The 12,843-nt window shown below is 53.4% G+C and overlaps 1 protein-coding gene across 12 annotated transcripts in view; it reads right to left on the reverse strand.

Annotated features, from left to right (window-relative positions):
• Positions 1 to 12,843, reverse strand: part of OSGEP (O-sialoglycoprotein endopeptidase) — a 70,894-nt gene that overhangs the window by 55,829 nt on the left and 2,222 nt on the right. For 11 of the 12 annotated variants that reach the window (XR_014686502.1, XR_014686503.1, XR_014686504.1 and 8 more), the window contains exons 3-11: positions 12,321 to 12,496; positions 10,978 to 11,073; positions 10,819 to 10,868; positions 10,617 to 10,695; positions 9,714 to 9,779; positions 6,829 to 6,919; positions 6,663 to 6,738; positions 6,486 to 6,584; positions 2,915 to 3,065 (exon numbers count right to left, since the gene is read on the reverse strand). Coding sequence is in view for 5 of the 12 variants with exons in the window: in XM_084502134.1 (XP_084358260.1) it covers positions 2,915 to 3,065; positions 6,486 to 6,584; positions 6,663 to 6,738; positions 6,829 to 6,919; positions 9,714 to 9,779; positions 10,617 to 10,695; positions 10,819 to 10,868; positions 10,978 to 11,073; positions 12,321 to 12,496 (884 nt within the window). In the remaining 7 variants the exon portion in view is untranslated. Of the gene's footprint in view, positions 1 to 2,914; positions 3,066 to 5,094; positions 5,281 to 6,485; positions 6,585 to 6,662; positions 6,739 to 6,828; positions 6,920 to 9,713; positions 9,780 to 10,616; positions 10,696 to 10,818; positions 10,869 to 10,977; positions 11,074 to 12,320; positions 12,497 to 12,843 lie in introns of those variants that run through there. The other variant, XM_084502132.1, reaches the window with a different exon arrangement.

Raw genomic sequence — 12,843 nt, forward strand, 5'->3', positions numbered from 1 at the left:
CTAAGGGACATTGGGGGACATTTGGGGACATTTGGGGACATTTGGGGACATTTGGGGACATTGGGGGACGTTTGGGGCATTTCGGGACATTTGGGGACATTTGGGGACATTGGGGGACGTTTGGGGCATTTCGGGACATTTGGGGACATTTCGGGACATTTGGGGACATTTGGGGTCACCAGGGGACATTTGGGGACATTTGGGGACATTTGGGGTCACCAGGGGTCATTGGGGGCATTTGGGGACGTTTGGGGACATTTGGGGGCATTTGGGGGCATTTCAGGACATTTGGGGACATTTGGGGACATTTAGGGACATTGGGGGCAATGGGGGCAGTGGGGACATTTGGGGACATTTGGGGACACCAAGGGACATTTGGGGACATTTCGGGACATTTGGGGACATTTGGGGTCACCAGGGGTCATTGGGGGCATTTGGGGACGTTTGGGGACATTTGGGGGCATTTGGGGTCACCAGGGGACATTTGGGGCATTTGGGGGCATTTGGGGCATTTGGGGACATTTGGGGGCATTGGGGACATTTGGGGACATTTGGGGGCATTTGGGGTCACCAGGGGACATTTGGGGCATTTGGGGACATTTGGGGGCATTGGGGACATTTGGGGACATTTGGGGTCACCAGGGGTTACCAGGGGTCATTGGGGACATTTGGGGACACTAAGGGACATTTGGGGACACTAAGGGACATTTGGGGGCATTGGGGACATTTGGGGACATTTGGGGTCACCAGGGGTTACCAGGGGTCATTGGGGACATTTGGGGACACTAAGGGACATTTGGGGACACTAAGGGACATTTGGGGGCATTGGGGACATTTGGGGACATTTGGGGTCACCAGGGGTTACCAGGGGTCATTGGGGACATTTGGGGACACTAAGGGACATTTGGGGACATTTGGGGCATTTGGGGGCATTTGAGGACATTGGGGGACATTTGGGGACATTTGGGGGCATTTGGGGGCATTGGGGGCATTTGGGGACATTTGGGGACATTTAGGGACATTGGGGGCAATGGGGGCAGTGGGGACATTTGGGGACATTTGGGGACACCAAGGGACATTTGGGGACATTTCGGGACATTTGGGGACATTTGGGGTCACCAGGGGTCATTGGGGGCATTTGGGGACGTTTGGGAGCATTTGGGGACATTTGGGGACATTTGGGGCATTTGGGGACATTTGGGGCATTTGGGGTCACTAGGGGACATTGGGGATGTTTGGGGACACTTGGGGACATTGGGGACATTTGGGGGCAATGGGGACATTTGGGGTCATTGGGGGACATTTCAGGACATTGGGGGACATTTGGGGACATTTGGGGTCACCAGGGGTCATTGGGGGCATTTGGGGACATTTGGGGACATTTGGGGGCATTGGGGGACATTTGGGGTCACTAGGGGACATTGGGGACATTTGGGGACACTAAGGGACATTGGGGGACATTTGGGGACATTTCGGGACATTTGGGGACATTTGGGGTCACCAGGGGTCATTGGGGGCATTTGGGGACGTTTGGGGACATTTGGGGGCATTTGGGGGCATTGGGGGCATTTGGGGCATTTGGGGACATTGGGGGACATTTGGGGTCACCAGGGGTCATTGGGGACATTTCGGGACATTTGGGGACATTTAGAGACATTTGGGGGCAATGGGGACATTTGGGGTCATTGGGGGACATTTCAGGACATTGGGGGACATTTAGGGACATTTGGGGTCACCAGGGGTCATTGGGGGCATTTGGGGACGTTTGGGGTCATTTGGGGACATTTGGGGACATTGGGGGCATTTGGGGACATTGGGGGACATTTGGGGACATTTGGGGGACATTTGGGGGCATTTGGGGACATTTGGGGACATTTGGGGACATTTCGGGTCATTGGGGAACATTTTGGGACATTTGGGGACATTTTGGGGACATTTGGGGTCACCAGGGGTCATTGGGGGCATTTGGGGACGTTTGGGGTCATTTGGGGCATTTGGGGACATTTGGGGCATTTGGGGTCACTAGGGGACATTGGGGATGTTTGGGGACATTTGGGGACATTTGGGGACATTTCGGGACATTTGGGGGCATTTGGGGGCATTTTGGGACATTTGGGGTCACCAGGAGTCATTGGGGGCATTTGGGGACATTTCGGGACATTTGGGGACATTTGGGGTCACCAGGGGTCATTGGGGGCATTTGGGGACGTTTGGGGACATTTGGGGGCATTTGGGGACATTTGGGGCATTTGGGGTCACCAGGGAACACTGGGGACATTTGGGGACATTTGGGGACACCAGGGGTCACTTGGGGTCACCGGGGGGACATTTGGGGCCACCAGGGGTCACCAGGGGACATCGAGGGACATTTGGGGACACTTGGGGTCGCCGGGGGTCCGGGGGTCACCAAGGGACACCGGGGGTCACCGGGGGCCACCAGGGGACATTAGGGGCCACCAGGGGACATTTGGGGACACCGGGGGGACATTTGGGGACACCGGGGGACACCAGGGGCTACCAGGGGACACTTGGGGACACTTTGGGGACATTTGGGGCCTTTTGGGGACTCTAAAAGGAGATTTGGGGACATTTGGGGACTTTTGGGGACTCCGAGGGGTGGCACTGGGGACATTTTGGGGACACTTTGGGGACTTTAGGGGACCCTGAGAGGACATTGGGGACACTTTGGGGGCCCCGAGGGGACTTTGGGGACATCTGGGGACATTTTGGGGACCCTGGGGACATTCTGGGGACACTTTGGGGACATTTGGGGGTCCCTTAGGTGGCTTTGGGGACACTTTGGGGACACCGGGGGTCACCGGGGGTCACCGAGGGGACACTTGGGGACATTTGGGGACATTTGGGGACATTCGGGGTGTCCCCTCCCCCCCCCCCCCCGTGTCCCCTCCCCCACCTTCAGCTCCTGCAGCTCCTCCGGGGGGGTCCCCTCCGATGACGTCATCGATGACGTCACCTCCGCTGTCCCCTCCATTGTCACCTCCGATGTCACCTCCGCTGTCCCCTCGGTGTCACCCGGGGGGGGGAGGGGCGGCTCCCAGCAGGCCCTGCGGCAGGGGACAAAGGGGAGGGGGAGGGGACAATGGGGGGGGAGGGGACAATGGGGGGGGAGGGGCAAGGGGAGGGGACAATGGGGACAAAATGGGGACAATCAGGACGGGGACGGGGAACCGATGGCCCCAAATGGCCCCAAATGTCCCCAAATGTCCCCAAAGTGACCTAAAGGGACCTAAAGGACCCCAAATGTCCCCAAAATGTCCCCAAAGTGACCTAAGGGACCCCAAAATGTCCCCAAATGTCCCCTAAATGTCCCCAAAATCTCCTAAGGGTCCCCAAATGTCCCCAAATGTCCCCAAATGTCCCCAAATATTCCCAAAATGTCCCCAAATGTCCCCAAAGTGACCTAAAGGACCCCAAAATGTCCCCAAATGTCCCCCAAATGTCCCCAAATGTCCCCTAAGTGACCTAAAGGACCCCAAAATGTCCCCAAATGTCCCCCAAATGTCCCCAAATGTCCCCAAAATGTCCCCAAAAGTCCCCAAAATGACCTAAAGGGACCCCAAATGTCCCCAAAGTGTCCCCAAATGTCCCCAGAGTCCCCTAAGGGTCCCCAGAAGTCCCCAAAATGTCCCCAAAGTGTCCCCAAATCTCCCCTCAAAGTCCCCAAATGTCCCTAAAATGTCCCCAAAGTGTCCCCAAAGTGACCTAAATGTCCCCAAAGTGTCCCCAAATGTCCCCAATTCCCCCCCCTCGGGGTCCCCAAACGTCCCCCAAATGTCCCCAAAGTGACCTAAGTGTCCCCAAAATGTCCCCAAATGTCCCCCAAATCTCCTAAGAGTCCCCAAAGTGTCCCCAGTTCCCCCCTTGGGGTCCCCAAAATGTCCCCAAATCTCCCCAAAATGTCCCCAAAGTCACCTAAGGGACCCCAAAATGTCCCCAAAGTGTCCCCAATGTCCCCTCAGGGTCCCCAAATCTCCCCAAATGTCCCCAAAGTCCCCCTGGGGTCCCCCAAATCACCTAAATGTCCCCAAAGTGTCCCCAATGCCCCCCCTTGGAGTCCCCAAATGTCCCCAGAGACCCCTGGGGGTCCCCAAAATGTCCCTAAATGTCCCCAAAGTGACCTAAGGGTCCCCCAATGTCCCCAAAGTGTCCCCAGTGCCCCCCCTTGGAGTCCCCAAAAGTCCCCAAATGTCCCCAAAATTCCCTCAGGGTCCCCAAATGTCCCCAAAGTCACCTAAGGGACCCCAAAGTGTCCCCAAATCTCCCCAAAGTGTCCCCAATTCCCCCTTGGGGTCCCCAAATGTCCCCTAAGGATCCCCCAAATGTCCCCAAATGTCCCCAAAATCCCCCAAAAGTCCCCAAAATCCCCTAAAGGTCCCCAAATCCCCAAAAGTCCCCCAAATCCCCTAAAGGTCCCCAAAAGTCCCCCAAAGTCCCCAAAATCCCCTAAAGGTCCCCAAAATCCCCTAATGGTTCCCCAAAAGTCCCCAAAGTCCCCCCAATGTCCCCAAATGCCCCCAAAATCCCCCAAATTTCCCCCAAATCCCCAAAAGTTCCCAAAATCCCCTAAAGGTCCCCAAAAGTCCCCAAAATCCCCCAAAAACCCCAAAAGTCCCCAAAATCCCCAAAAGTCCCCAAAATCCCCTAAAGGTCCCCCAAAAGTCCCCAAAACCCCCAAAAGTACCCCAAATCCCCCAAATGTCCCCCAAATCCCCCAAATGTCCCCCAAATCCCCCAAAGTCCCCCAAAATCCCCTAAAGGTCCCCAAAATCCCCCAAAGTCCCCCAAATGTCCCCAAAATCCCCAAAAGTCCCCAAAATCCCCCAAAAACCCCAAAAGTCCCCAAATGTCCCCCAAATCCCCTAAAGGTCCCCAAAATCCCCCAAAGTCCCCCCAAAACCCCAAAAGTCCCCAAAAGTCCCCAAAATCCCCTAAAGGTCCCCAAAAGTCCCCCAAATGTCCCCAAAATCCCCCAAAGTCCCCCCAAAACCCCAAAAGTCCCCAAATGTCCCCCAAATCCCCCCAAATGTCCCCAAAATCCCCCGGGGTCCCCCCCAGTGCCACGAAGACCCGGACTCAGGGGGCGGAGCCTTTATTGGTGGGGGGCGGGGCCTGTGACAAAAGGGGGCGTGGCCTGACAAAAGGGGGGCGTGGTCTGATGTAAAAGGGGGCGGGGCTTGTGGCAAAAGGGGGCGTGGCCTGGCGGAGGGGGCGGGGCCAGCTCAGTCCCGCCACGTCACCTCCACCTCGTCCGTGCGGTACCTGGGGGACACCGTGACGTCATCGTGACGTCATCGTGACGTCATCGGCACCCCAAAAACCCCCCCAATGTCCCCCCAAATCCCCCAAAGTCCCCAAAATCCCCCAAAGTCCCCAAAATCCCCCAAAGTCCCCAAAATTCCCCAATCTCCCCCAAATCCCCCGATATCCCCAAAATCCTAAATGTCCCCCCAAATCCCCCAATGTCCCCAAAGTCCCCAAATGTCCCCAAATGTCCCCAAAATCCCCCAATGTCCCCCAAATCCTTCATGTCCCCAATGCCCCAAATGTCCCCCAAATCCCCCCAAATCCTTGATGTCCCCCAAAATCCCCCAATCTCCCCCAAATCCTCGATGTCCCCAAAATCCCCCAAAATCCCCCAATATCCCCAAACCCCTCAATCTCCCCAAAATCCCCCAATCTCCCCAAAATCCCCCAACGCCCCCAAAACCCTAAATGTCCCCAATGTCCCCAAAACCCTATATGTCCCCCAAATCCCCCAAAATCCCCCCAAATCCCCCAAAATCCCCAAAAACCCTCAATCTCCCCAAAATCCCCCAATCTCCCCAAAATCCTCGATATCCCCCAAAATCCCCCAATCTCCCCAAACCCCTCAATCTCCCCAAAATCCCCCAATCTCCCCCAAATCCCCCAACGCCCCCAAAACCCTAAATGTCCCCAATGTCCCCAAAACCCTAAATGTCCCCAAAATCCCCCAAAATCCCCCAATATCCCCAAACCCCTCAATCTCCCCAAAATCCCCCAATCTCCCCAAAATCCCCCAACGCCCCCAAAACCGTAAATGTCCCCAAAATCCCCCAATATCCCCAAAATCCTCGATGTCCCCAAAATCCCCCAAATCCCCCAACGTCCCCAAAACCCTCAATCTCCCCAAAATCCCCCAATATCCCCCAAATCCTAAATGTCCCCAAAATCCTAAATGTCCCCCAAATCCCCCAATATCCCCCAAATCCTAAATGTCCCCAAAACCCTAAATGTCCCCAAAAATCCCCCAACGCCCCCAAAACCCTAAATGTCCCCAGTGTCCCCAAAATCCTTGACGTCCCCCAAAATCCCACAATGTGCCCCAAATCCTCAATGTCCCCAATGTCCCCAACACCCCCAAAATCCTCAATGTCCCCAAATGTCCCAAATGTCCCAAATGTCCCCAAAATTCCCCCAAATCCCCCCAAAAACGCGTCCCCCACCTTTGGGTGACCCCGGAGCGGGCGATGTCGGTCACCTGCCCCGCCCGCAGCATCTCCCACCCGGCCTGGGCGATCATGGCGCCGTTGTCCACGCAGAACCTAAAACGTCCCCAAATCACCCCAAAAAATCCCCGAAAAGCCCCAAAACCCCCCGAATTCTCCCCAAAACGTCCCCACCTCTCGTCGCTGGCGCAGAGCCGGGCGCCGCGCGCGTCGCACATCTCCTGCAGCATCTCCTGGAGGCGCCGGTTGCCTGCGGGGTGGCGGCGTCTCCGTGTCCCCAAAAATGTCCTTTTTTCCCCCAAAAATGTGTCCCCACCCCCAGGCCACGCCCCCTACTCACAGCCGACCCCGCCCACCAGCAGCAGCTCCGGGGCGCGGGTCAGGGCCAGGGCGCGCTCCGTCACCTCCACCAGCATGGCGAACGCCGTCTCCTGCGGGGTCAACGGGGTCACCCCGTGACCTTTGGGGTCGCCCCGTGACCTTTGGGGTCGCCCCGTGACCCCCGGGGTCAACCCGTAACCAATGGGGTCAACCAGGGCCCAATGGGGTCAACCCGTGACCAATGGGGTCAACGGGACCCCAACGGGGTCAACCAATCCCGTTGACGTCGCCCAACGCCTTGGTATCCCCAAATCCCCTAAATATGCCCCAAAATCCCCATAAAAAACCCAAAAGGACATGAATGGACCCAAAAAAACCCTTAAGAACCCTCAAAACCCCTTAATAATACCCAAAATCCCTTAGAATTTCCCCAAATCCCCTTAAAAACCCCCAAAAAACATTAACTACCCCCAAAACCCTATGAATGGACCCCAAAAAAACCCTTAAGAACCCTCAAAACCCCTTAAGAAGACTCAAAATCCCTTAAAATCCCCCCAAATCCCCATAAGAACCCCAAAAGGCCATGAATGGACCCCAAAAACCCCTTAAGGACCCCCAAAAAGTCTTTAAGACCTCCTGCGGGGTCAACAGGGTCAACGGGGTCGCCCCGTGACCTTTGGGGTCACCCCATGACCTTTGGGGTCGCCCCATGACCTTTGGGGTCAACCCGTGACCTTTGGGGTCAACCAGGGCCCAATGGGGTCAATGGAGCCCCGTTGACGTCACCCAACGCCGTTGACGTTGCCCAACGCCGTTGACGTCGCCCAATGCCTTCATATCCCAAAATCCCCTAAATATACCCCAAAATCCCCATAAAAAACCTAAAAGGACATGAATGGACCCAAAAAACCCTTAAGAACCCTCAAAACCCCTTAATAATACCCAAAATCCCTTAGAATTTCCCCAAATCCCCTTAAAAACCCACAAAACCCATAAACTATCCCCAAAACCCTATGAAAGGACCCCAAAAAACCCTTAAGAACCCTCAAAACCCCTTAAGAATACTCAAAATCCCTTAAAATCCCCCCAAATCCCCATAAGAACCCCAAAAGGCCATGAATGGACCCCAAAAACCCCTTAAGGACCCCCAAAAAGTCTTTAAGACCTCCTGCGGGGTCAACGGGGTCAACGGGGTCGCCCCATGACCTTTGGGGTCACCCCATGACCTTTGGGGTCACCCCATAACCAATGGGGTCAACCAGGGCCCAATGGGGTCAACCCGTGACCAATGGGGTCAACGGAACCCCAACGGGGTCAACCAATCCCGTTGACGTCGCCCAACGCCTTCGTATCCCCAAATCCCCTAAATATACCCCAAAATCCCATAAATATGCCCCAAAATCCCCATAAAAAAACCAAAAGGACATGAATGGATCCCAAAAAACCCTTAAGAACCCTCAAAAACCCATAATATACAAAAAATCCCTTAAAAGTCCCCCAAATCCCCTTAAAAAACCACAAAACCCATAAACTACCCCCAAAACCCTATGAATGGACCCAAAAAAACCTTAAGAACCCTAAAAACCCCTTAATAACACCCCAAATCCCTTAGAATTTCCCCAAATCCCCTTAAAAACCCCAAAAAAACATTAACTACCCCCAAAACCCTATGAATGGATCCCAAAAAACCCTTAAGAACCCTCAAAAAAACTATAAGAATACTCAAAATCCCTTAAAATCCCCCCAAATCCCCTTAAATACCCCCAAAACCCATTAACAATCCCCAAAAAACCATAAGAATCCCAAAAGGCCATGGATGGACCCCCAAAAAAACCCTTAAGAACCCCAAAACCCCATAAAATCCCCCCAAAACCCCTTAAAATCCCCCCAGATCCCCTCTAAACCCCTTAAAAACCCCAAAACCCCGTAAAATCCACCCAAAACCCCTAAAAGAAAACAAAACCCCATAAATTCCCCCCAAAAGCCCATGAAGACCTCCCCCAAACCCCATAATCCACCCCAAAACCCCCTGAAGACCCCCCAAAGCCCCCTAGGAACCCCAAAACCCCTTAAAACCCCCCAAATCCCCTCAAAACCCCTTAAAAATCCCATAAAATCCCCCCAAAACCTCCTAAAAACCCCAAAACCCCATAAATTCCCCCCAAAACCCCATGAAGACCTCTCCCCACACCCCATAATCCACCCCAAAACCCCTTGAAGCTCCCCCAAATCCCCTTAAGAACCCCAAAACCCCTTAAAATTCCCCCAAATCCCCTTAAAAACCCCAAAACCCCATAAATTCCCCCCAAAACCTCTTAAAAACCCAAAACCCCATAAATTCCCCCCAAAACCCCATGAAGACCTCCCCCAACCCCCTATAATCCACCCCAAAACCCCTTGTAGCTCCCCCAAAGCCCCTTAAGAACCCCAAAACCCCTTAAAATCCCCCCAAATCCCCTTAAAAACCCCAAAACCCCATAAAATCCCCCCAAAACACCTAAAAAACCCCCAAACTCCATAAATTCCCCCCAAAAAACCCTTGAAGACCTCCCCCAACCCCCCATAATCCACCCCAAACCACCCTAAAACCCCCCCAAAGCCCCTTAAGAACCCCAAAACCCCTTAAAATCCCCCCAAATCCCCTTAAAAACCCCAAAACCCCATAAAATCCCCCCAAAACACCTAAAAAAACCCAAAACCCCATAAATTCCCCCCAAAACTCCTTGAAGACCTCCCCCAACCCCCCATAATCCACCCCAAAACCCCTTGAAGCCCCTCCAAAACCCCTTAAGAACCCCAAAATCCCCTAAAACCCCCCCAAAACCCCATAATTCCTCCCCAAACCCTTTAATATCCAACCCCTTCCCCCAGAAACCCCAAAATCGCCGGAATTTGCCCCAAAACCTGTAGGGAGAAGCAGAGGTCCTCAGCGGTGGCCTCGCCGGTGGCCAGGAGCCGGGGGGCGACCGCCTGGGGGGGGAGGGGTCTTGATGACGTCACGACCCTTTTAGGGACACTTGGGTCCTTTTGGGGACTTTGGGGACATTTGGGGGATTTTTGGGACATTTGGGGGATTTTGGGGACATTTTGGGGTCTTTTGGGACATTTTGGGGTCTTTGGGGACATTTTGGGGTCGTTGGGTTCCTCTTGGGGACTTTGGGGTCTTGATGACGTCGTGACCCTTTTAGGGACACTTCGGTCCTTTTGGGGATTTTGGGGACATTTGGGGGATTTTTGGGACATTTTGTTTTTTTTGGGGACATTTTGGGGTCTTTTGGGACATTTTGGGGGCTTTGAGGACATTTTGGGGTCGTTGGGTTCCTCTTGGGGACTTTGGGGTCTTGATGACGTCACGACCCTTTTAGGGACACTTGGATCCTTTTGGGGACTTTGGGGACATTTTGGGGGTTTTTGGGACATTTTGGGGACTTTTTGGGGTTTTTGGGGTTTTTGGGGATCTTTTGGGGTCGTTGGGTTCCTCTTGGGGTCGTTGGGGTCTTGATGACATCACGACCCTTTTAGGGACACTTGGGTCCTTTTGGGGACTTTGGGGACATTTTGGGGGTTTTTGGGACATTTTGGGGTCTTTTGGGACATTTTGGGGGCTTTGAGGACATTTTGGGGTCGTTGGGTTCCTCTTGGGGTCGTTGGGGTCTTGATGACATCAAACCCTTTTAGGGACACTTGGGTCCTTTTGGGGACTTTGGGGACATTTTGGGGACTTTGGGGACATTTGGGGGATTTTGGGGACATTTTGGGGATTTTTGGGACATTTTGGGGTCTTTTGGGCCCTTTTGGGGTCCTCACCTCGACGTGCGACAGCAGCCCCGAGAAGGAGACGTCCATTCCCTTCACCACGTAGGGCAGCTCCACCAGCTTGCTCCCCCTGCAACCGATTTTGGGTCATTTTCGGGCCATTTTGGTCCATTTCGGGCCATTTGGGGCCATTTTGGGGTCATTTTGGGCCATTTTGGTTAATTTTGGGCCATTTTGGGGTCGCCTCGCTCACCTCTTGGCCATCTGCTCGATGTTGTAGCCGGGACTGGGGTCGTTGGAGATCTGCGGGGGGGAACACGCTAAGAACACGCTAAGAACATGCTAATAACATGCTAAGAACACGCTAAGGACACGCTAAGGACACGCGTGTGACGCGGGGGGGTGGGGCCACCTTGAGCACGCGGGCGAAGCGGTCCAGGCAGTTGCCCACGGCGATGTCCAGCGTCTCGCCGAAGATTCGGTAGCGCCGGCGCGAGAAGGCGATGACCTGGGGGGGAGGAACCCCGCCAGATGTCACGATAGGGCACGATATCGCGAGATATCGCGCGATATCCCACGATATCCCATATTATCCCCATGATATCGCAAGATATCGCACAATATCCCCATGATATCGCACGATATCCCACGATATCGCAAGATATCGCACAATATCCCCATGATATCGCACGATATCCCACGATATCGCAAGATATCACACAATATCCCCATGATATCGCAAGATATCGCACAATACCCCCATGATATCACGAGATATCCCGCGATAGCCCTGTGATATCGCAACAATGCCCCCACGGTATCCCATAATACTGCATGATGTCGTGTGATATCGTGGGATATCGCGTTATATCGCACGATGTGGTGTGATATCCCGTGACATTCCACGATATCGCTACTACCGTGTGATATAATCACAGTATCGTGCAGGATTTAATGATATCTCATGATAAAAGACCAATATCTAGGGACATAATGCCAATATAATGGCTATATATCATGATATAACACTAATATGTCACGATATAACACCAATATCTGCAATATAATGGTGATATTTCATTATATAATACCAGTATCTCATGATATAGCAGCAATATGTCGTGATATATCACCAGTATCTGCGAAATAACGCCACTAGTGTGCGATACAATGCCAATATCTCACGATATAGCACCAATATTTTGAGATCTAACACCAATATCCGCAATATAACACCAATAGCATGCGTTATTGGCGTTATTATCTAATATCAATGCCAATATCGTGATATAATGACGTTATCTCCCGATACAATTCCAATATCATGCGATATAATGCCAATATCGTGATATAATACCCATATCATTCAATATAATGGCAACATTGTGCGATATATTGCTGATATCGTGTGATATAACACCAATATCGTGAGATACAATGCCAACATCATGTGATATAATGCCATATCATGCGATATAATGCCAATATGGCGTGATATAATGCCAATATTGCACGATATAATGCCGATATCATGCGATGTAATGCCAATATCATGTGATATAATGCCAATATCATGCAATATAATACCATATCGTGCGATATAACGCCAATATCGTGCGATACAACACCAATATCGCACGATATAACGCCAATATCGTGCAATATAACTCCGATATCACCCGATACCACACCGATATCGCCCGATATCACGCGATATCGCCCGCTATCGCGACGGGGAGGGGGAGGGGGGCCCACCTGCGTGTTGCCGCCGCTGACGTAGAGCACGAGGGGGTCGCGGGCGCGGGCCAGCAGGCGCCCCATCTCGATGTGCCCCACGCAGTGGTTGACCCCCAGCAGGGGCCGGTCCCAGAGCTGCGCCAGCGTCCGCGCCACCACCGCCACCACCGCCAGCGGCGCCCCCATGCCGGGGCCTGCGGGGGGGGGACACGACACGCTAAGAACACGCTAAGGACACGCTAAGGACACGGGAAGGACACAGGAAGGACACAGGAAGGGGCAGGGGGGGCGTGGGGGGTGGGGAGGGGGAAATGGGAGGGGGAGGGGGGGTTCTGGGTGAGATTCTGGCTTGAACATGCTAAGAACATGCTAAGGACATGCTAAGGACATGCTAAGGACATGCTAAGGACATGCTAAGGACACGCTAAGGACATGGGAAGGGCATGGGGTGGTGGGGAAGCACTGGACACGCTAAGGACATGCTAAGGAGGTGGTTGTAAGGGAGAACATGCTAAGAACATGCTAAGGACATGTTAAGGAC

Source organism: Aythya ferina, assembly GCF_964211825.1.
Source record: "Aythya ferina genome assembly, chromosome: 36".
Lineage (NCBI taxonomy): Eukaryota > Metazoa > Chordata > Aves > Anseriformes > Anatidae > Aythya > Aythya ferina.